This window comes from Oreochromis niloticus, linkage group LG11 (genome assembly GCF_001858045.2).
Source record: "Oreochromis niloticus isolate F11D_XX linkage group LG11, O_niloticus_UMD_NMBU, whole genome shotgun sequence".
Taxonomy (NCBI): domain Eukaryota; kingdom Metazoa; phylum Chordata; class Actinopteri; order Cichliformes; family Cichlidae; genus Oreochromis; species Oreochromis niloticus.
The window spans coordinates 23111706-23136656 of NC_031976.2; the positions used below are offsets into that span (position 1 = coordinate 23111706).

A 24951-nucleotide genomic window follows, 5' to 3' on the forward strand; every position below is an offset into this window, starting at 1 on the left:
CTCAGCTAAGATTATGAAGCTCTTTCCTGAAATCTGTCTCAGCAGGTCGGTGACACCTTCTCCTAACCTCTGACTCAAACTAAACCCATCTATAAATGAACACGGAAACATATTTATATGTTGTAATACATCTGTTTAATGCAGTTTCTAAGTGATGGGGAACAAAATTCACAATTCTCTCTTTTTTAAAACCAAAGTTTGTCTACAGATGAAAACTCAGTATGTCAGGAAAAAGCACACTGCACTTTCTGTATGTAATAATAAAGTGTTTGATTGTGAACTGCAAATTTACTTCAATAAAAGCGATGGACAAGTGGTATGAAAATACAATGCAAAGTTAGCCCTGCCTGACCCCATCTGTTCTCATGCACAAATATCTGAAAACATCTGTGTTGCCCTCCGATTTGGATGACTTTAAAATTTATACTTTGTATTTTTAAATAAATATATACATATTATTTTTAATTTTACAACAGAAACAGGAGTTCGGTGTACGGTGGTCCAGACAGCCAGTGACACTGAGAATTTATGGCAACAAAACAACTTAAAAGATCCTTTAACGTTATTTGTCACTCTGTAACTTTAATAACTTAAAGGTTTTATATTTTTTCCCCTCTTCCCCGGTGTCTCCCTGAAGCATTTATAAAGCACACCTGCATGTTTGTGTCTTTTCTCTCCTTTTCTCTCCTTTGTACCTCCCATCTGTCCTATAGGGCCATCCTGCCCTCGGGGATGCCCGAGCTAATGGGACTCATTAACCCCACAGTGCTCCACTCAGGTGATTCAGCTCTATGGTCACATTGAAAGATAGTGGGTTACACTGAGGAGGTGTTTTTAATTTTTTTGCTTAGTGTGATAAGTAACATAAACACCAGTAATTTTAGGCATGTAACTGGCGAACTGTAGTCTTCTTGTTTAACTCTCCATCAGATTTAATAAGAATAAACAAAGTTGAATTACTCTTTAAAAAAACTGGACTAATTCTAACTTAAATTAAAATGACCACAAAACAGTGAAAGTGTGACTTCCAGGTCTGACGTCACGGTTCAGTCCAGTTTCACTAAATCCTCTAATGTTTTTTTTGTTTGGCGCTTGGCTAATGATTTCAAATGTGAACAAGAAAGCAAACAGTTAATTAAGGCTCCTCTATTCGCGTATTTACGGCACACGGATCTTCCAATCCCGCAGCGCTTTCTCCTGCCTGCGGTCACAGCTTGTTGCCAGAACTTCAGTAACGCGGAGACGCCGGATTTCTTTCTTATTCATTCATGCTCTGCGGCTTTTTCTTCATTTATTTTACATTTATTTTGCAAAGCATCACGCTGACGCGCACGTCCAGTGTTCTGTAGTCTTCCTCCAAATCCATCTGTCCTGATTTAGGCTGTTTTTTTTCTGTGGATCGTCAGAGAGCACTGATCCATCAGCCGACGTTAAGACCTTTGGGCTTTAAGGATAAGATTCTTATTTATAAACAGTTATATAACCAAGTGAACGGGGCTATAGGCGTTTTGCGCGCACGCCGTTCCTGGATGTCAGACTTCGTATTATCTACATTATAAAAATATTCTGTTGTAGCAAGCCAGTTCCTGTCCGTGTTCATGCCAGATCTGCAGCGCTTCAGTTTTCCATACCATAGCATGAATCCTTTGTTGGGGGCCAACGCGCATCTCCAACAGCATCTGCAGCAGAACCAGGCGCCCGGACACCCGGACTCTCCCTCAGGTCTCCTTCCCGACGCTGTTTTCGGTGCACCGGACCCGGCGTCCCTTCTACTGGGTGAGCAGCCCGGCCCGGGGCCTGACCAGGCGGGGCCTGACTTCACCGCACCCTCGCAGTCTTCATCTTACATCCATCACAGCAGCCACTATCAGCACCGCCCTGTGCCGCATCCCCCTGCTGCGATGGCTCTCAGAAACGACCTGGGCTCCAACATCAGCGTCCTCAAAACTCTCAACCTGCGCTTCAGATGCTTTTTGGCTAAAGTGCACGAATTAGAGCGCAGAAATAAGATTCTGGAGAAGCAGCTGCAGCAGGCGCTGGACGCCAACAAGGGCTGCCAAGGTGGATGCTGTGAGAACCAGGCGCACACCCAGGAGGTAAGCGTGCAGACGGGATTTGTCGGAACGATACAGCTTAGGCCCGGCTCCCTGCCCTTCCACAACACCAACAACTCAGCCAGGAGGCCTACGACACTGTTCACAACGCCTCTCGCGCCAGCCCTGCCACCTGCAGCCTCTGAAAACTCGAGTGCAACACAAACAAATGCCGCTTGTAACCCAGCCATCACCATCAGCCTATCCTCCCCCTGTGTGGACTCCCCGGGATCTGGCTCTAAAACGGGAACTAACAACAGCACAGGTCCGGGAGCCTCCACCAACCCTCCTCCACGGTTCCTTCCGGGCACAATCTGGTCCTACAACCACACCCGCAAGTTCGGCCCCGGTGCTGAGCGTCTGACCAGCCCAGGAGTATCCTGGGTGCACCCGGATGGAGTTGGTGTCCAGATTGACACCATCACCCCCGAGATAAGAGCCCTGTACAATGTCCTGGCTAAAGTGAAGAGGGAGAGAGATGAGTATAAACGCAGGTAAATGGACCAAACCTTTTATTGCAGTTCCTTCAGGGCAATTAAAAAAATAAATAAATCTTGTGATTGCTCTGTAGCTTTATTGAGTGTATGTAATGCTCTACTTTGGAGAAGTGAGCAGAACAGCTGTAGACCAGCTGTCTCCTGCAACACCACAGAGTCAGCACAAAAAGTCTACATCAATCACTTCAGGCCTGGAACTGCATTCATCACATGACTCACCACAGAGGCAGGTGCTGCTGCTACAAATACACTAAAAATATTAACACCTCAGGGGACAAACATGAAGTAGAATCAAGGTCAAAGCTTAATGGTCGCCCTCTGTGCAACCAAACATTTAGCACAGATTGGACACGTTTTATGGGTCAGATGCCAACATCAGTTTTAGCTTTTAGAGTTAAAAGTTGTTATACTGACATATTAGCAAATATTATTTAAATAATACACATAAACACCCATTCTTTTATATTAAAAGAGAAGATCATGTCTCATTGTTTATTATCTTTAAAAGAATGTATTCTTATAGATGTCCTTACACAAGTGCTGCAGACATTTATCCGAGTGTTTTTAAACTGTGGAGTCTTTCAAGTAAGAACCAATCTTTTATGCTGAACATTTACTGGTTGTAGCTTATCAACAATCAACTAAATATCTGAGGGTTCTGATGCAGAATAACAAGCATCAGCTCTTATTCTGTGAAAGTGAGATGGATGAGTAGAAGTGGATTAACCATTGCTGAGAATATGAGATTGTGTAATCCAAATGCTGCTGTGAGCTCATGCGACTTTATCTGATGACATCACCAATTCAAATATGGATGCTTTGATCTCCATTTTAGAAAGACAGCTGTCTGTGTATGTGGCCATCACTTAATCGCTAATATGGAACAATGTGATTGATCTTTTATCCAGAAAGCTTAGCAATAACATCTAAAACTGCATAAATCCTATTGTGAATTTGACGTTTGTCCAACAGTTTTGGCGGATTGTGTATTATTTGTAATTATTTGTTAACTCCAAAAGGTCATTTGCGCATTCATCATTAAATTCCCTCAGATTATATCCAAATGAGCAGCCATGCATTCCTCACAGCGGAGATCCTGAGCACAGTATTGTGGGCTCTTTGTGTATGAAGCACATTGACGACTTTAACAATCCAGAGAGTGTGAGACAGATGAGACGCATGCTTTCTCTGTCTGTAGAGACACTAGTGTGCCTCATTTCCCAGCCTGCTGTCCAAACATATATACATTTTATTTGTGAATCGAGGGGCTTCACACACCCTCTCAGTCTTAAAATCAGTATTCCTCCCCTAATGAGTTGTTTTGAGGGGTCTCTGCAGCCCCCTTCAGTTTACCTCAGGACAAATGAGGACGTCACAAAATGTTTCTTCATGTGAAACTTATTCTCTTAGATTCATGGCCTTTACATAGCTTTTAAAATATTAATACCATTTTATAATGTAATGCTTGTTATCTTATTATTATCATATCTGTTTTAGAACCTTTACTGTAAACTCCAACCTAAAGCAGCTTGTGGTGTATTTTAATTTTCAGACTTACCCTCCTCTAGCTCTCCGCACTGTTCTTTTATTTTATTCAAGGACAACTGTCTCTCCCCCGTTACCCTCCTTCTGTCACTGCCAAAAAACCCCCCCTCACTCTGCCAACCACACGCTCTAGCTCACATTTTCTTTCTCTTTTAAAACCGACACAGTCGCACCTTTTCTTCCTTTCTCACACTCTCTTCCTTCCACTGCGCACCGTCGTCCTCTCTACACTCCATACTGTATCTGCAATGCAGCATGCACTGCAAGATGTAACTGGTGGAGGGGGGCTTGGCTTGCAGAAGGAAGTGCCTCTCAGTTTTCTGTGCGCGCTCTCCTTACTGATCAAACAAGCACCTGCTACGACAACAACAACCCCTGTTTCATGACTCAGTTTATTTCAGATTTAGTATTCCCTGTAGGGATTCTTGTACTGCAGCATTCTGCATTTTAAACAGCTTTTCTATAAGAGGCTGCAGACTGCAGTGAGTGAATTTCCCCTTGTGGTATGAAATCACAGAAATTGAGATCACACACGCAGCGGTCTCTGCTCGGGCTTTTAAATGTGTTAAAGATCAGATTCACGGGCACAATCGTCTGAGATGCATCAGCGAGTTGGCCCGCGAGGGATCGGTGATTCACTCAGTCGAACACCTTTTTTATTATCTCTAATATAACTGCAGTAAACTGATTTTAGTGTGAGACTCAAACACTTAGACTGAAATCTAGTTGTGCTTTTTTGTGCAGATAAATGACAGCCTATCTTCTTAATTTGAGCACTCCAGGTCTCATTCACACAGTACTTTTATCTAAGCCTAAGCATTTTTATCAAATATTTACACCCACACTAACTTGGGGTTCAGTATCTTACCCAAGGATACTTCAAGACATGGACAGGAAGAGCCGAGGATCGATTTATTGACCTTCCTGGACCATATCCACCTTTTTAAAAAGAAAAAAAAAAGATGTAATGTAAATTTTGATGTTTTAGAAATTAAAAAATTGTTTATGGGACGGATTCCAGTGGAGGTAGAAAATATTTTCAGGTCGTCTGTATCATATTCTTACTTCTGGGACAAAAGGTCGAATAAAAATGATCATGAAATGATATTAGAGGTCAAATTTCAGGACCATTGTGACCTGATTCCAGGACTCCATCCCATTCGTGTGGCGTTGGGAATAAAATGGATTTAGTTAACTGAAGAATTCCTACACTTATTATAAAATAACAATATTTCATACAATAATTAAATTGGTGAAATTGATGAAATTTTATATCCAAAGGGTCAAAGGTCAGCTTCACTGTAACAATCTAATACTCTGCAAAAACACTTTTCTGGCCATTAATCAACACCAAAACTGAGACAGTGACCATGTTTCACATTTAGTTTGAAACAAATCTAAGCTAGTACATCTTTACTTACTTTTACTACATGCCTGGTCACACATATGCTAGTTATTTTAGGCATTTTGCCTGGAAACTGGGAAGACTGAGCAAAGGGCCTCAGGTCAGAGCTGAAGTCAGGCTACTGCATTTAACCCTGCAGCATGTGGTTGCCTGCTCAGCCTTTTATCGACACCAGTGCCTGTTAAAGTGTTAAAGCACAGATTTAATTCCACTTTTAGGTAGGCGGTGCTCAGCAGTCAGTGCAGAGTAAATTGCTGCTGTTAAGCAACTTGTTATCCATCTTCTGTCGAATGTGTCTGTTCTGTTTGGTTGATCCTGGATTGCTGAATCACTTGATGTAATCAATCATCAAGGATGCGATTGTTGTAGTTAGAGGTGCATTTTAAATTGACTTTTAGCCCCTTTAGCCTTTGAAATTCCCGAATTAATTCATTCACAGGAGCATTGCCTACTTTTCTAAATGTCAAGAGATGCAAATCTGATGAATACCTAATTTATTTTTTGTTCTTTGTCTCTGATCTCTGTATCCAAGAAGATATGAACTAGAAGATTATTAATGTCTTTCTTAAACTTATCTGTGTGTCTCCTAGATGGGAAGAGGAATACACTATGAGGATGGATCTGCAACAGAAGATTGCAGACTTACAGGAGGTAACATTATGCACCCTTTTTTTGTCTGTTCTTGTATTTCTCAAGCTGTGGGAACATAAATCTGTTTATATAGTCAGACTGTGGGGACTGAAAGTCTCGATATTATAAATGATTATATGTTATTATGAGGTTAGAGTTTGGCAAGTACCTGCAATGGTTGCTGTCAGGCTAAGCCCTCAGAAAACTGATGTGAGTTCTCTGAAGTGACAGAATTAAAGACATGTGTGTGTGTGTGTGTGTGTGTGTGTGTGTGTGTGAATGTTTGTTAAGACATATCCTTCCGCTTTAAATTTTAAATTCTATGCTGGATGAGACGCTTCAGCTGAGGCTGCGCTGGCCTGTTTACAATAATGTTAAAGGGTAAATAGTTTCATGAAAGTGAGAGAAGTAGGGCAGATTAGTTTGGTTTAATATAGATTGTGCTGCAGCTGTTTGTTGATCTTGCCAAGCACAGACCTCTTTCTCTTTGCTGGCAATGATTATTAGCTTCTTTAGCGTCTATCAATGAGTCATACAAGGCTAGTGCACTCTCTTTTAATTGATTTCCTTTTTTCCTGAAACCCCTTAACCATCCACTGCTAACAGTGCCAAAATGCATTTAAGGAAATGAAAGTTGTATTTTTATCTGCCTGTCGCCAACCATCAAATTGCAATATCTGTACTTCTTGAAGCTGTGTCCTTATAAACACATTTCCCCACAATGAAGCCATTCATTATGGCATAATTTAGTTTAAATATAGCCAAAGTGAAATGCTGAAAAATTAAATGAATACTCAGTTTGCTGTCTAACAGTTCTGGCTTGATTAGCATTAGTGTTTGATTGAAGTCTGCTTTTAGTCTACATGTACGTGATGAAGAGTAGCCGTGACATTCATCTTTTTTTTTTTTTGTGCAGTAACAGTTAAGAGGGAGAATATGAATACCACTGAGATGACAGATAAAGCCCCCAAAATGAATGCTTCCTACCCCCAAATGTTGACTTCATGGCAAAGGTCTCATTCTAAGCCCAGTGGTTTCCTGTATATGTGTTCTTGAGTATGTGCCCCATTGCGAGGAATCTTTACCTGACCCAATTTGACAGGAAATACCACTGCACTTTCAGCCCACAAAAGGGTAAAAAAAAAAAAAAAATTGCTTCATGAGTATTGTAACTGCAGCACGTGTGAATAAATCAGCGGGGAGACTTTGAGGGTTACCATGATGTCAGACTCATTTAGAGCTTCCCAGAAGTGATTATGCATTTAGGATTTGAATGTGCTCTTTGCAGATAAAATCTTTTTGCACAATGTGACCCAAAAACTACAGTAAAGACAGTTGTGGTTCGGTGCATTTGTTCATTATGACTTCTTTTGCGTGTGCAGGACCTGCAGGAGAGCGAAGGCTGCCAGGATGAGCTGGTTCGCAGGGTTCAGCATCTGAATACGGAGCTGGTTGTCTTCAAAGGGCTCCTGAGCAATGTAAGCTCATACATTCATATAATAATCACAAACAGTTTTAGCTCTTTACAGTAATCAGATGTCCCTCTGCGTTGTAAGAGATAAACTGCAGCGCACACCTATTCTACAAAACATTCACTTGGTAGTTTGTCCTTATAAGCTGCTTTCACACTGAAGCCCTGAACTTTTTTTAGACATCACCTGGATAAACGTGGCAGTGAGAACGCAAACATCCAGCCCAACTCTTTAACCTGCCAACTCCGTAGTGCAAAGTCTGCTGTCCAAATGCAACAATTTGTGCTGACGTGAGAGTACTGCGGGTTATAGTTCAGTGAATTCATAGCTAGCGAGTAGTCGTCATGTTTTCTGCATCCCGCACGCTCTGCTCAAGCAGTACCTCCACGTAAACCAATCAGGAGATTTCCTGCTGTGTTGTACGTGTGAGGAAGGATTCTCCAAGTTCATGTGTGAAACAGCTTGCTTTAGTTACAGCAGCGGTCCCCAGCCTTGTAATTGTGTAACTTTATTAGCAGCGTCCTCCTGAAATGCACCAGCAACATTGAGAGTAACATCCTCCTCTCTGCCCCTTAATGCTCTCCGGTCATTACGGTAACGCATAAATATTTCTTTCGAAATAAGACACACAACTACAACACGGGAAGAGACCCAGGGAAACCGACTTAACGATAAAACCCCCCCTGAAAACCATAAATTTCACAACTGAGCCTCAACTCTCACGGTCTGGTACCAAACGAGTCACGGACCGGCCCGAGGATTGGTCACCCCTGAGTTTTCAGGGTTCTTATTTTCTATCTTTAGGGTGCTGTATAAGAAAATGGTGCTACTATTATGTCATAATCAGTCTTATTGGTACAGTCCCTGTCTCCATCGTCTCTGTAGAATTTGTCAGATTTGGACAGCAAAATCCAGGAGAAAGCGATGAAGGTGGACATGGACATCTGCCGCAGGATCGACATCACTGCTCGTTTGTGTGATGTGGCCCAGCAGAGGAACTGTGAAGACGTCATCCAAATGTATCAGGTAAAACTGTTTAATCTCATCATCTCTGGTTCTTTTTTCATCTGCTTTTAGCAAGTGTCTCCTTGTTAGTCAGATCCTCTAAACCCGAACTTTTCTGCAGGTTCCTAATAACCAACCATCGCTAAACTGCCGCCGTAAACAAACCCCTCTGTCCTTTAACGGGAATGAGTGTGACGAGCCCGTCAGCACCTCCGAAAGTGACGGAGCAGTGGTTAAAGACGAGGAGCACTGTGGATCTGCTGCTAATCAGATCAATGAGGAGATGCAGAGGATGCTAAACCAGCTGTGAGTGGTCTGAAAATGTAATTACTGTAATGCGAGTCGTCTTTTCAGGCCATGTGCATTTGTGTGTGTGCAGTCATACTTTTTTTTTTTTTTACACAATTTCAGGCGTGAATGTGAGTTTGAGGATGACTGTGACAGTCTGGCGTGGGAGGAGACTGAAGAGACGCTGCTGCTTTGGGAGGATTTCCCAGGATGCACTTTGCCTCCAGATCCCACCCACCCACCGGGAGAGGTAGGCAGCAGTCACTCAAGTTGAAGATTGAGAGAACTCTCTGTGAAGATTTTAATGCTCACCTGTGGCTACTAGAGAGGAGCTAATTTATAAACACAGATACAGAGGCTTCAAAAAAGCTAAAAATTGAAAGATTTACCTTTAGCCATCTTTGTGGCATATTAAAAACACTAATTGCATGGGATTATGGCTGTCAGAAGTTACCCCACCATCACTGTTTTCTGCAAGACAGCATAAACAAGCCTGTGTTTTACTGAAATTGACAGATATCTGTGGTCACCAGTTATAGACCTCACATAGTAAGCTGACACATGCAGTCATGTGAGAAAGAACTTTTTTCACAAGGCTCTATTCATTTCTGTGAAGAACTAAGTACACTGCCGCAGTGTTCCCAGAAGCTCAGAGCAAATTCACCCCAAGTGCAGACTGTGCAGTGCTCTGACATATTGCAACTACTTTTCAGACTCTACAGGCCACATTTAGCATATTAAATGTTAAAGTTCATGACAGTACTATTAAAAAAAGACTCAACAAGTATGGCTTTTTTGTAAGGGTTACCAGGAGAAAGCCTATTTTCTTTAACCATTGTAGCACAGCTTGGTTTTGCAAAGTTGCATCTGAACAAACCACAAGACTTGGAGGAACAGTGGGGTGGGGGGGTGACATGAACTTGTTTTGCAGCTATAGGAGCTGGGCACCTTGCAGTTACTGAGTCGACCATGAGCTCCTATGCATACCAACGTATTCTAGAGTCTGTCTGACAGCTGAAGCTTGGCCCAAATTGGGTCATCCCGCAGGACATGTACAGCAGCAAATCTGCAACAGAAGAGGTAAAATCAAAGCGTAAAGGTGGTGCAATCAAAGTCCAGACCTCAACCAGACTCAGGTCTGGGATGTTAGACACTTGTGCATAAACAAGTGCCCTCAAACCTCAATAAACTGAAGCAACACTTTGAAGAAGAGTGGGCTAAAATTCCCCCACGGGGACGTGAGAGACAGAACGTCATATAGAAAACAATTACTTAAGGTTATTTGTGCTAAAGGTGGTTATCCAGTCTGCTTATTCACGCAGGGTACTTTGTTTCTCACAGGGCTGTGCGGTCCTTTCTTTTTGTTTTTCACGTGACCGTAACTGTTGATCTTTCTGAAAGACGGAACAATTTTCATTACCATATGTTGGCATCTCATCATCCTTTCAGGTTTCAGTCAAAGTGAGTTTCTTAATTGTCATGCACCTGCAAAAGGTGCAGGAAAAACAAAGAAAACTGAAACACTAAATCACAGATAACATCACAAGACGACCCACTCACCCCACCTGCATTTCAGTCTGCCTGTGTAGCACTCGTGTACTGTAGGTGCCCGAGAGGCGGTATGGCAGGTTTCTAATTAGCACGACTGGCAGCACCTGGGCCCAGTGTGCTCTACAAACGTCCTCAGAGCTCAGCTGCCAGTGTGGCTTTCCTCTCCAGAGACACTTCTGAGATTTTGGTTGTATCTTGGTTTGTTGCATTGCACGAGACAACATTGCATGTGCCGTTTCCTCACTCACGCTCTCTCTCACACCACTGGCAATACTGACCACACATCCCATGGCTAGTTTAAGTTCTGTCTTTGGTTCTTTAGTTTAAAAATAAACTGTTTCTTTAATTGGCACATGTGTGCATCTCTCTTTTTGTCATAGTCATGCTCTGTGTTTTTGCGACAAATTGCTAAATTCTCTCTGCCCCACCAAGTAATGTTCATCCTGTGTGAATGCAGTTATGTGGAGACATCTGATATCTATTGTTACTTTAAAAAAACGTTTCAGCATTTCAGCTCTTTACACTGTTTAAGCCACTACATAAAGGAGTTTTATAAAGTACAGGAAGCACACTGTAATTTCTAAGTGCACATGGTTTGATGTTATTGCTTCAGATTTGAAAGACTCTTTTCTTTGCGTGGTTATAAGTGGACTTTATCCAGAACAGTAGGCAGAGTGGAGTCCTTCAAAGCTCAGTCTGCTGCCCTTCGGTGCTCTGCTGTGGCCAGGCCAATTCAGGACAAAACAACAGTCGCACAAATCCAGCCTGTATTTAGCGTACATGGTGTTTGTTTCCAAGAAATGCATGTAGGTATTTGTTTTCATTCACCAGCTGTGTGCGCTTTGAAAAGTCTGCTCTTTCTCCCATGGGAAATAAGTCAGTGAAATGTGAGCTGATGGGAGCACCGCAGCAGCTGTGCTTTGATGGTTCTGTGTCTGCGGTGATGTCTGATGATGCACACGTTAAACTGATTATGACTACCTTTCATCGCATGTAAATTTCCATGTCCGTGTTTGTCTACAGCAGGAGGACTGTCTGGAAAAGGTGATTAATGACACAGAATGCCTTTTCAAATCTCGAGAGAAGGAATACCAAGAGACCATTGACCAAATTGAGGTCAGACGCTTGCTCTGTACTTTTATATGTTAAACACCCTGTGTTAAATAACTTCCTTCATCCTACATGTTGGCAGTTTGTTCTTTCATTTTTGCTGCATACATTATCATGTCTCCTGCACTGGTTTTTGTGTCTTGCATTCACAAGACAATACGATGTCTAAATAATGACTATCACTTGGCATTAAGTGAAACACTATTACTATGCTTTGTTTTAATGGTGCAGTAGCCTGCCTTGCTGAATTTAATCTTTACTGAACAGTAAAGAACTTTAAAGGACTTTCTTTACATCTTTCATACATTTTAGATGAGTTTATGTAAACCTGAGCAGTTTGGCTGCACATAGTCAGAGGGTTGTTCAAGAAAGCAGGTTTAACAAACTCTGAGTCTAACTCTAAGCCTACTTCCACACTAGAAAAGAAAAATAAAATGAAGGGCTTCACTGAAAACAGTTTATAGTCGAGGACTAACTAAGCTCTGTCCTTGTCTGGGAAACCAGCCATGGGTTTATTTACTGTGTGAGAGAGGAAACTCTATTTTCAATTCTTAGAACAGCTGGTCAGAGTATGTTTAGACTGGGTTAAGCAGTGCATGGGTAATGGAAAAAGCCATCATCAAGTGAGCGCTGATAGCATGAGTTACTCTGGCTAAGGGCAAATAGAGAGCAGAGATTCCTTTATAATCCAGTGGAGCTGGATATTTTTTTAACCGAAGTGATCTAGTCATCATTTACCCAGCTTAAATGTGACTTACTATGTAATAAACCTGTGATCCTTCCAATTTTTTACATTTGATTATTAAATCCCAGCTATAACTTGACAGAGACTACATCTGACACCAACTGAAGCTAAAGCTGTGAATCACACTGATTAGACACAGTTTACAAATGGACCTGTGATGTTAGTCCCAAAGGCTCTAAACACCATGAATAACTTTAAGGACTTAAGTGTGTGAAAATATTTAAACATGAATTGGTGCCAGAACACATCCAGAATGTCTGCAGTCTGCAGTTTAACTCACTTTAAACTGCGTTTAGTTCAGTTATAGCCTGAAGATTTTCACAATATCCAGTGACTGATTTTTGAATGAGCGATTATACAAGTGCTCATGTTAAATAAAAGAAATAGCAAACTTTCATTTAACGGGAGTCTGTTTGCAAAGGCGTGCACTTTTGCACATTTGTTTTGATATTGACTGCATGGGTGAGGAAGTGAGACCGAAAGAGAGGCGGACTTGGAGAGAGTTTGTTGTAGAAAACCTGTTAGCCTGGCGTTGCTTAGAGATGATGTTTTAGCTGTTTTTAGATGAGAAACCAAAGAGTGTTCTTCATCTCAAGGTAGTGAAAAAAAAAAAATCATAGCAGAACAACAACGGCAACAAAAAAACCCTCTATTAGATTGCTGTTGATTGCATGGTTATGTATTCTTGGAGTGATTTAGTCTAACTCTCAGTTTTCTGACTGTAGCTGGAACTGGCCACAGCTAAGAGCGACATGAACCGACACCTGCACGAGTACATGGAGATGTGCTCGATGAAGAGAGGCCTGGATGTTCAGATGGAGACCTGCAGGAGACTCATCACACAGAGCGAAGACAGGTACACGCACATAAACACACACTTAATGTTGATTTTATTGATCTATTTAGCTTTCTTAAAAAAAAAACAAACCCTATTTGAACAGTTTCAGTGTATACAGCATATCTAATTTATATTTTATTTAAAATAAAATAAACATTTATTAAATGGGTTATAAAACATTACAGTATAGGTGTATTCAGCTTTAATTATGAGTTTTTATTAAAGTTATTATTATAATCCACTTTTGTCAAAATGCATTATATTATTTCAACTTTCTTTATTTTGATTTGTTACCTGTTTATACACATGGATAGACATGGTTATTACTTAGTTATGACTACACTATTTACTATATGTTTATTTAGCTTTAAATATAAATAAGCTTTATGCTTAATTGGCTGGACTTTATTACCTGGAAATCTATGCCAACTGTCTCCATTTCCCTAAAAGCCATAATATTGAGCCATCTGAAAATATTGCACTTTATATCAAAACCTTTACTGAAAATTATAGCGAACTACCGAACCCACGGGTAGAGCGAGTTTAGTTTTTACTAAAAAAAATGATGCATTTCTCTTTCTGCCCCTCTCAGTCCGTCTGCTGTGCCTCCACCCGCTGAGGAGAGTGAACAGAGAGAGAACGACAAGGCGTCGGTATCTCCACCTTCTTCCTCGAGCAGTGGGAGAACATGACACATGCTCACTCCAGCGTTAACAGCGGCCGTGGTCACGTGATCTCCATTGCATCCATGACCACACCGACACAATGGGCGCTGACTACGTGACTACGGCAACACCATGTTTACGTACTTATTTGACGAGTCATTTCTTTTTCTGGACACTTTGGAAAGTGAGATGGAAGTGACTGAGCGAGGAAGTCTGTCATTGTGCTTCATTTTGTGACGATTCAGTAGATTGAAGGACCTAGGTTCAACTGACTGTAAGTGTGGTTACAGGAAGACATAGCATGACTTATTCATTATACACAAACGGACACAAGCTAAAACAAGGATAATGTAAGCACCTTAAACTCATCTCTGATCTGCTTTTATGGTCACTGAAGCTCTAAAAGTTCAATTCACATTTACAGGAATATTTCCAAGAAACAATGAAGCTTCAGTCTTAAAATAATATAACACTGAATTTTTGAATTTGAATCTTTATCCTCACATGTAGGTTTAATAAGAAGCCACGAGAGAGCATTTTACTGGCTTGCAGCTGCATTCACAGTTCACCATATCTCTTGCATAAACGATAATAGAATCACAGGCAATAGAATCTGAGGCAATAAATGAAAAGTTAAAGATAAAGCAGAAAAACGGAAACATTATGTGCATTTTTACTGGAGCAACAGAGTTGAGTCTTTGACTACCAACAGGCCTCCTTCCAATAAAGTGAGGTGTTTTCTAGATAACAAGGAAAATGTATGCAAAAACCTTAAAACTTCAGATTTTCAAGTCATTTCAAAGTGATTTAAAAAAAAAAAAAAAAAACTAAAATCCTGAGAAGTTGCTCTTCAGATCTGTGGTGTTTTGTGTTCCTAAGCCTTAAACCAGATGATATAAGAGTTTGTTTCTATTCTTCTCCTGAAGCCCTTGATCAAATATAACAGAAGTTAATTGGGAAAGTTGAATGTCACTCCTCTCACTCGGATGCCTCCAGTTCAGAAAGTGTACATGTGTTCGCTTTGACGACCACATTGTTTGAAAAATGGCAGTAAAATGTTGGCTATAAGAAAGCTGTGGGCCTCCTGGCAGATTTTTCATCAGAATTTTTGTGACAAATTCTTAAATATTTTGAAAAACGTAAAAATGAGTAGTAGTCGTCTGACCACTGAGCTGGTCGATTTGGTGCAAGAACACCGTTTCTATAATGATGTGGGAGAAGATATGCATTGACAAAGAAAAATAATGCAGAATTTAGTCAAGGATAACATGGCAAAAGCAAAAAATCCAAAAAATGAAATCAAGATTTTGGCCTCCGTAACCTGTGAGCTACATCTGTGACACAGCGGAGGCTGATTTGTTCCTTGGCTCATTTGGACACATTCGTTTACCCTAAATCTGTAAATAAATGGCCAAATTAGCTTATATTTCCTGTGCAGATGCAAAAACTTTTAACAATAATACAACATAGTCACAGTAGTAAGTCGCATGTCTATATCACCATCTTTATGGTATCAGCCTGAGGCAGACCAAACCACCCTGCTGTTCACAGAGAATTCCAACATTGATCATCTTGACGATGTCGTAGATGATGTTGGAGCTCCAATCATTTCATATGAGTCACATCTGGAATACCACAAACACCGTAGTCTGTTTTGAACTTTGTAGTTTGCGGGAAAGGTGAGGGAGCAATGACCACCGTGTCGCGAGGAAGTTGTTTTTTAGTTTTGAACATAACCGTAGTCTCTGTCTGCTGCACTTCAAAGACCGACTAAAGTACTGGATGATAGAGTCACTCAAGGGTCATGTAAGTGTTGTTAATAATCTTTGTTTTTTAGCAGTAATGCTTATGATAGATTAGAGTGAAGGCTGTATGTTTGAGTAAAGCTGCATGGTTGAGCAGAATCAGTGGAAAAACAAAAAGGCTGTCATGTAATAATGTAAGTTAGTCACCGAGTGCCAAAATAATATTTAGATTGTGAATCAACAGGAAATTGCTTAAAAAAAGACTAAACATAGCTGCTGAAGCTATTTCACCAAGGTGCTTGATGTATAGAAGTGAACCTACGTTTTGCACATAGAAAAGAAGAGCAAAGCAAAACTGTACCATAAGAAACAATCAGTAGTATAACCTGAAAAACAAAATATGCTGACCTACTGCAAACAGACTATTATATTTGTTCCATTTAGATTTCCTCCTTATGAAAAAAAGTGTCGCCGGTGAACGCATCACATACCTCATTTTTACTTTAATTATGTCTATTGGCATATTTAACCCACATGTTCCTTTGTAGGAAAACACATACAGCGCACAGCTGTCAGGTGGACGCCCCCGCCATCACACCTCTATTATCAGACACTGTTTTAAATAGTGTTGTTTCTTCTGTGTAGACGAACCAGGTGAAATAACTCACTTTAGTGCTTTGTTTCAGCAGGAGGGTGCAGTTCAGCTCATGCATGTGTTGCAGTTGTAAACAGCTGAGCGCCGATCTGAGAAGATCAGGCGTCGGGTGCATTGTGAAAGGCATAAAACACCATCTCTCTTTGTACCGTTACACTTTAACGCACTGAGTGAATTTATATGTATGCATGTGCCAGTGTGTATGTTTATGGGCCTTCTGTCTGGTCAGCGAGTGTTTTTAAGAAGACTCTTACCGGCACAACGTTAAGAAGGATCAAACTGTAAAATCTCATATTTTCTCAGTTGAACGCCACCAAAATGACTTCTGAAACTGAGTTGTGTTTTCATGGTGACCACCTGAAAAATTCAGAATCTGATGATCGTGTAGGTTTTCTTTCCTAGTAGTGCTCTTTCTTTATGAGCGTATGCTAAGTAAAGTCAGTGTAAAAATATCTCAGTTCAGGAAGATGAACGGAAACGCAAATGCTTTTGTGAAATGATGGCTTTGATATTATATGCATAACAGAAATATAGCTTTGAATATATACTCGTGTTTAAAGAACAGAGCTAAATGAAGACTCCACGGTGGAAATGATGGCAGATGAGAGCAAAAGAGTTTTTGTTTTCTGTCTTCACACAACAGAAAACCTTATTTACAAAAAATTTTTAAGAAAATTATGCCACAGAGTCAGAACTATTGATCTAAAAATCCAAATGTGTGACTTTGCAGCTTTAAACATCAAGAAAAAGTAACTTTGGCTGAAAAAGGCTTCACTGTAGAGCTGCTGTATGTAATATGTCGAGAGAGGCTGGATGAATGAATAAAAGATGCAACTGAGCAACAACGCGTGCAGTTATTTCCCTGTATTAAGTTCAACAGTTTTTTTTTTTCTAACAACAGTTATCTGAAGGCACTTTATACCAAGATAAAGACCCTGAAGCAAAAAATGAAAGATAGAATCATCCAAATCTCATTAAGTAACCACTTAATCATCTGCTGGAACAGATTGGGGTGAGATGACCATAATTTTACTCTTCCTATCCATCTTAACATTAAACTCAAAACCTAAAAGGAGTGTTCCTGTGTTAACACCTTTATCCTTGATTATCCTTATTTCAAATTTTACATTTTACATGGTAAAACAGGGATTTTTTCCAGGACTTCAATTTGGAAATATAAAGCGCTTAAAACTCTTTAAAACCTACATAGAAATATTTAACATGGAAAATGTCACCATATTAATATATAATGAACTCAACAGTTGGCTTAAAGCTAAAGTAAATATAAATATGTTTGTGAAGGTTTCCAAACTCCTTAGATTACTTAGATAGGATTAAACAAACTGCTCTTCTATTTTGTCAAATAAGCAAATTCGAGTGGTTCACTCTGGCTATATATTCTTCATCAGGTGTCACAGTTTATATTTGATTTGATATACCTTTATTAGTCCCACAAGGGGAAATTTCATAAGGCTGCCGACTTATTGCACGCAATGGCAGCGCCATCTTACCCTCCGACCATACATACATTACACAAAAACATCACATGGGAAAGACAGGTCAGAGAGGTATAACAATGGAAAATGCACCACATGAGGAAAGATAAGGAGAAAAAAAAAACTCCTCCCAGACTGAGCTCCAACAGGGAGATCAGTTTGAGAACAGAAAAAAGACACCTCTGCACATAGCACATGAAAAAAAACTCTTAATACACCAAAGAAACACATGACAAGCAACAGGGGTGGGTAAAGGGTGAGAGACAGCCAATGTAGACAGTACATCCGGGCCTGCAGCCTATGTGCTGGTCTCCTTGATCCACCGTCAGCATCGGAAGGGAATAAGCGTCGAAGGCGTTTGGAGGAGGGATGAGTGTATGTCTGCATGTGTATATATGTCTGTGTGCGTGTGTGTGTATGTCCAGAGTTCAGCTGAGACAGTGTCCTTCGCCCTGCCAGTCTAAGTAAACAGTCTTCCAGCCAACCCAGGTGGCCTTGCATAGAAAGGGAAGAACAGTCAAAACACAGTCGTTATCAGGGTGTTGTTGTTCAGCTCCAGCCTTGCAACCGCAGCTGGCGCCGAAGGGGTATCCGCATGAGTGATGGTGCTTTTTACTTTAGTGCAAACAGCTCATATGAATTTCCAAGCAGTTCTACAGTCTGGTCTCTCAATCTCCCGCTGGAGAGCCGCGAGCTTCGCCATACTTGCGCTCTGTGATGTTGTCATTCTTGTGCCCAAAGAGCCGATTCTGAGAACTCACGACAGTGTGCCTCCCCGAGATGTTATCCAATTTACGCTCAGAGATGTTATGCCGAGCGAGCCCTTCCGAGATGTAATCCAGTCTGCACTCAGAGATCTTATTCTGAGTATTCACGGCAGCCGTAAGCCTTTCTAAGATCTTATCCGTGCTGCACTCAATGAGCCCATTTTGAGAAACTCACGCCTCTTCCCATCGTTTCAATCTCAGCGGGCAGCCTTGTGGGGGTTTGAACAGCCGGTTCCGCTTCCTTAGTTTTCCGGTAAGTCAGGGCCAAGCCAGCTCCGATCAGCCAGAACCCTGTTACCATGGTTCCGAATAGGTAGATATCTTCAGCACTCAGGCTCACCCAAGCCCAAACGTCTCGTTGAGAAAGGGGTGTCAATTGCATTCAGAGACCAGTTGATCAAATCCATAATTCTCTTTTAGGTTTTAGAGAACAGACTGTGAGAGAGTGTTCCAGGGAAAAGTAATACAAAAAAAAAAAGGAAAAAAAAGATGAGGCTTTAGGGCTTTGACACATAAATGTTAGTCAGTTTTAGCAGGCTGGCAGGGGTCAGAGTGTGGGAAGCAGGAATATGTAACCAGGTAAAGAAAGAAAGACGACCGAGAAAGATACAGAAAGACAAGAGTGAGGAACACTTTGAGGAAGTTGGCAAAACAAAAGAAGCTGTAGATGACTGGCAGCTTTACGTCTGTCCACAGAATGGGATTGGTGCAATACTCTGTGGCCCTCCTGATGTTATCCACACAGTTGGTGCTCAGCTTACCCATGGTAAGACTTTCTTCTCTAACCTATCTACCTTAATTTCTGCACACACTTTTGTCAAATAAGACAAATAGTTGACATGAGTGAACGTGACATGGATGATGAGTTACTGAGAACTTTCATTTTAGTGATTTATGTCTATCTGTGTTGACAGACAAAGACAACCTACACAGTTGGTGGGAGAGAGTGTGACTATTGCCCTGCAGGTAGGAAGCGTGTGATAACTTGATGTGAGCTTCTGTTAATATTTTTAAAATTCTGCCGTTTGTTCATCAGTTTACATTTACTCAGAATTATTGTAAAAACATGACTCTCTTAGGTACAGTGGTGTGAAGTATGGGTCTTTCTTGTCTGTGTGTTGTTTTGATTTTCTGCATTGATGAAAAATGACGCAGGCTGAGTTTGTGAAGTTTGACCACATCCTTCACTGATACGCACTCCGAGTCTGCACGCCTTTGCACTTGCTTTTTCTGTTCTCACAGGTATGTATTCGACTGATTGTACAACATGTGAACACTGTCCTGCTGGAACATACACAACTGACTGGAACTATGAAGACGAATGCCATCGCTGCTTTGAAGACTGCAACCCTAGTAAAGAAACTTTACATTTCCACCTTTAATGATTTCATCCGTCCTTGTTAGGAGTGTGAAGATATTCATAATCTTTTCTATAAAGAAGTGATAATCCATGGCACTGCTTTGGAGACTGGAACCATAATAAAGAAACTATGAGTCATTTCTACCTTTAATGACTTCATCAGGATCGTGATATACCCATGATCTCTGAGTTTCTACAAAGAGCTGATAAACCATTAATAGTAATTCTACATGCACTGTGATGAGTATAATAATCTCTATTTCACTCTTTCTCAGAGTTTCATCTTAAAGTGGTTCAGAACTGCACCAGTACGTCTGATATGAAATGTGACTGCGAGGATGGTTTTAGATGCACCAGGTGGACCCGAGAGGGAAACTGCATGGCTTGTGAAGAAGATGCCAGACAACTAAAACACAAATGCTTTAGTGATTTGTGTTTTAGCATGTTTTTAGCATGATTCCTGCGATGTTGTAAGCATGAAGGTGTGTTTAAAGAGCTCAAGGAAGTCTGTCCACAGTTACACACTAAAAAGAAAAAGCATAAACTTCTATTAAGGCACAGAAATCTGTTTGCTCTATTTAGCTTTTCAGGGGGAATGATGGCAGAGGAAAAACAAAGCGTTTTTGATTTCCTTCTTCACACATGATAAAGCCCTACTTCAAAATATTTTTATTTTAGAAAGTTTCACCACAGAATATGATGATAATCATGTAAAACTCCAAATGTGTGACTTCACAGTTTTAAATATTAAGAAAAAGTAACTGTGGCCAAAAAGCTTCACTGCAGAGCTGCTGCATGCAATATGTCAAGAAAGACGAATGAATAAAAGATGCAACTGAGCAACAACAACACGTGCAGTTATTATTTGTAAAAACAAACACTTCCCTGTATTACATTCAGATGAGTTTTAAATATGATCAAACACCAACAACAGTCATCTGAAGGCACTTTAAATCGAGATAAACACCTTACAATATTATAGTTAGAAAGCCCAAGACAGTCATTCCTTTTGACGACTTTAACAATATTTAGAAGAAGAAAACGCCCTTTTAAATCGGACAAAGGTCTCCAGCAGAAACAGGCTCAGAGTGAGAGAGCTGAGGGAAAAGGAGAGAGAAAAGAAAGATGACATAGAGACATGACAACAGTTCAATTTTTTCTGTCTAGATTCACAAAGTGCCATGAAACAGGACAGAAACATTCCACAAAACTTTGTCCACGGGTCAAAGACAAGGATCCACAGACCATGACAAAAGAAATAATATGCATAAAGGAGTGTTCACACTATGTTGATACTTTTACAGATTACCCTTCAGACAGTGTAAAGATGCCAGGCAAATTTCTATCAGTGTGGTTGATCACTGCATAAAAAATGCTGTTTATTAATCAGTCTAAAGCTTCATCCAGATACGTTTTATTGAAATAGTTATCGTGACAATAATCTCTTGTATTTATTTCATAACCCGACACCTGTCTTACCGTCCAAAGTGTTAAATGGATGCAGACTGTCCAGTCATTGATCTGTGATGACTGATTGTTAAATATTACAGATCATGAACCATCATCTAACCGGGTAATGATGCAAACTTCTGCATATTACTGCACTCCTATATTTTTTATACTGAATCTATGAAGGACGAAATGAAGATGAAAGAAATGAAGTTTGTTCAGTTTGTTGCAGAAAACCCATCAGCCAGTAGGTTAGCTTCACACAGCTTGTTACTCCAGGGACTCTTCTGAGTTTCTGTGGTTTCAGTAAACCTGCTTTTTCTTACACACTCAAAAAACTAACAATTTGAATGAACATAATAAAATCATGGAAAGGATTCCCACGTGATTAGCATTACGTAATTTTGTTATTCCATCTTTATGTACTTGAGTTGGACCAACTTAATTAATTGATGATGAATCAACTAATTTATTGCAGTTGAGCCCAACTTAAATCAATTGACTTACTGCAAACAGAAAAACATTTATTGATGTGGAAATCCGTTCCATGATTATTTTAAGTTCATTTAAAGAGTTGTGCTTTGGTGTGGTGAGCATTTCGCCAGTCTAACACAGCGAGAAAGATAACCAGCACAGGTAATAGAGATTCACCATCATCAATTCAATTAACCTAACGTTAGCCAGAGCCAACACCACTGTGTAAACTCCACGCAGAAAGGCGCCAGTCAGTGGATTCAAACTCAGGACTTTGTTGTTGTGAGGTAACAGTGTTAACCACCACACCATCATACACTCCATGCTTAAAAAGTAGGAAAACTATGATTACAAAGCTTCATACAGAATTTTTGTTATATTTTGTATCCCTGACAGGTTAAACCACAATAAATAGCAATAGCATCTACGTGGAGTGTATGCGTTTCTAGTTGGTTTCATTCATGGTTCATTTCATGGTTCATGGTTCGTTTCATTCATGGTTCCAGTGATTTGCCTGTTGTTTAAAATCTCGTGTGATCTTGTGATATCGCGAGTCCAGCAACTAACCACTCTTGCGAGCTTGTATCGCGTCATCTCAACAAGAATACGTTTAACGAGTGTTAAGTTGTTGAATTTCATGGAGATCGTATATGTTTTAATTACATTCACCACAGAAACATAAAATAATTTCTGTTCAAAGTACAAGTTAGACTCTTTGAATGTGATGACTACCCAATTTCACTTTTGGAGTGCAGGAGGCAGGACTTTATAAATGAACGGTAGTGGAATAATGTGTTAAACTAATGTTTATTCCATGGATTTGTTTAATTTGGAAGAAATCTAACTGTGTTTACTGACGGTAGCTGGAAGTGGCCACAGCTAAAAGGGACATGAATCCACCCCTGAACAAGTACATGGAGATGTGCTCAATGAAGAGAGGCCCGGATGTTCAGATGGCGGCTCATCATGCAGAGCAGAGACAGGCGCACGCACACTGGCTTGACATTATTCTTTATTTGTTCATCTATCCACTTTTCAGTAAATATGTAATTTATAATTTATTTAAATAAAGGAAACATCTCTTAAATGGGTTATAGAACATTACAGTGTACAACAGGTGTATGCATTTTTGATGAAGAAGATTTATTAAAGCTATTAACTTCTGTGAAAACATATTTTATATAATTTTACATTTTTTTCCATGTATTTTCATTTATAACCTCTTTATGTGGCTGGTACAAATGACTAAAGTTGAAGACCCTCATTTGACTGTAAATGTGCTTACAGGAAAGCATGACTCATTCATTATACAGAAACCCTTTTTTCCTGGCTCGCAGCTGCATTTATAGTTCACCTCCTCTCTGTATTTTAAATAAATTAATTACATGCAAAGCAGTCTTAACTCATAACCAGTGTTGAGCAAGTTACTTTGAAAAAGTAATTAAATATAGTTACTAGTTACTTCTTCAAAAAGTAACTGAGTTAGTAACTGAGTTACAAGATTCTAAAATTAATTAATTACTTGAAAAGTAAATATTGCGTTACTTTAAAGAAATGTTTAACCCTCTGGGGTCCAAGGTATAATTGGCCGTTTTTAACCACTTTTGATTTGACCTCTACATTTCACCTTTAAAAACTATTTCCTTTGCCTTGTTTGGCATCATCCTTTTTTTGATCTAAAATCAGACAAAAAACAAAAAATCCGAGTAGAAAAAGTTATATTTTTTACTGTAACAACCACAAACATGTTTATTGAATCATATTTCATAACTTTAAATGCAAATATAAATGGTCAATTTTAAAATCCTATGCACAAGATTTGCAAACAACAAAGTGTTTTGCAGCCATTTACCTTTTACCGTTTTTTAAATAACCATTTCAAACTATTTACACAACAATCAGGTGTTCTGTATTCAATAAGATGCCTGTTACGTTCCCCTGAGGGGTCTAGGCAGTGAGGGGAAGTAACAAAAAGTGTACGGGTCAGAAAAAGGAGTCAAGGAGGCAAAGGGTTAAATTAAAGAGTTTTATTAAAGTAGCTCAACTAAAAGAGACGGACAAGCCGCTATCACCATTTAAGAAAACAAACAAAACTCAGGCGTTGATCAATAAAGTAAAACGTAAGCCAAAAAGAAAGAGCAGCTCACTAGCTGCAAACAGCAAAAACACAGCTCACTAGCTGTAACCACACTAATGGCACTCTGGCCCAGAGCTCACCTTTCCCTGGGCTTAAATCCCTTTAATTACTGACGAGAGTCAGCTGTGTAAAGGAGAAAAAGGTGGCACCTAAAGCAGGAGAGAATGAAGGACACGCCCACACAATCACCTTCAGGAGGAGGCCCTGCTAGGGCCGTAACACCCCCTCCCATAAATACAAACCCGTGGTTTGTCAAATTATTATGATAACCAAAACAAGTCCATAACCGTTTCATCACCAAATTGCAGGCTTTCCACCTACCAAACCCTATAGCAACAGTTAGGCATTTCCTGCGGAAGCTGCCAACCCCATCTCAGTGGGTTCACAACATTGACAGAGAGTGGCCCCAGACCCTCGAAACAGTGTCCCATGTGATAGCCAGGGCTTTGGACCATCACATGTGGAGAACCCAGCAGGCAGCTAGTGGGCCTTACTGAAACACTTTGCAGACGATTCCTCAAGTCACCGGTACAGGCATGTTTGTTAGCCAGGGTTGCGGGTCTTACTGGTGGTTTTGTACACAGTCTGTCCCCCTGCAGGTCATTTTGAGGACCTGGGAAATTGTCAACCAGCGGCCGCTCAGGGTTAGTTGACCTCTTACCCCGACTACATGACACTACTGAGCAGTTATGCTCCAAGTGTAGTCTTTTACTAGGCCTGGCAACCTTGTCGGTTTGAGAACCCTGGCTGACTTTTCTCAAGGCAGGAACTTTTTGCTTTGAGTGTGCTTTCTGTTTGAGTTTCAGCTTCAAACAGTTAGCAACAAGGTGTCCAGGTTTGTGGCAGAAGAAACAGCTTTGTTTTGGGTCTCAAAACCACAACTTTTTCAGCCTTGTTAGCTGGCCCACTCTTACCTCTCCAAGTGGTGCTATGGCACAGAGGGATATCATGTCCTACAGCTTTTGTTTTATGAGTTAGCTTAAACTCATCTGCCAGTATGGCAGCTTGCTGTAAAGTGGAAACC

At 40.4% G+C, this 24951-nt stretch overlaps 1 protein-coding gene across 2 annotated transcripts; it reads left to right on the forward strand.

Moving 5' to 3' along the window:
* Nucleotides 1–1211: 1211 nt before the first annotated feature.
* On the forward strand, nucleotides 1212–20484 carry iffo1b (intermediate filament family orphan 1b). Of its 2 annotated transcripts, XM_005455439.3 has the most exons (13): nucleotides 1214–2587; nucleotides 6131–6191; nucleotides 7553–7648; nucleotides 8528–8668; nucleotides 8769–8953; nucleotides 9059–9185; nucleotides 11510–11602; nucleotides 13067–13197; nucleotides 13772–15650; nucleotides 19204–19273; nucleotides 19422–19473; nucleotides 19750–19860; nucleotides 20143–20484. In XM_005455439.3, exons 1-9 carry the CDS (start codon nucleotides 1599–1601, stop codon nucleotides 13869–13871), a joined length of 1923 nt encoding a protein of 640 aa, XP_005455496.1. In that variant the 5' UTR covers nucleotides 1214–1598; the 3' UTR covers nucleotides 13872–15650; nucleotides 19204–19273; nucleotides 19422–19473; nucleotides 19750–19860; nucleotides 20143–20484. The 2 variants fall into 2 exon arrangements, with proteins under 2 accessions (XP_025767535.1, XP_005455496.1); XM_025911750.1 differs by lacking the exon at nucleotides 11510–11602 and having other exon boundaries at nucleotides 1212–2587.
* The last annotated feature ends 4467 nt before the right edge of the window (nucleotides 20485–24951 follow it).

Excerpts from the sequence above, each read along its gene's own strand:
- iffo1b (XM_005455439.3), top strand. The coding sequence starts at position 1,599 with ATGCCAGATCTGCAGCGCTTCAGTTTTCCATACCATAGCATGAATCCT. Across the intron at positions 9,186-11,509 it reads CCACCCACCCACCGGGAGAG|CAGGAGGACTGTCTGGAAAA; the intron begins GTAGGCAGCAGT and ends GTTTGTCTACAG. Across the intron at positions 11,603-13,066 it reads AGACCATTGACCAAATTGAG|CTGGAACTGGCCACAGCTAA; the intron begins GTCAGACGCTTG and ends TTCTGACTGTAG.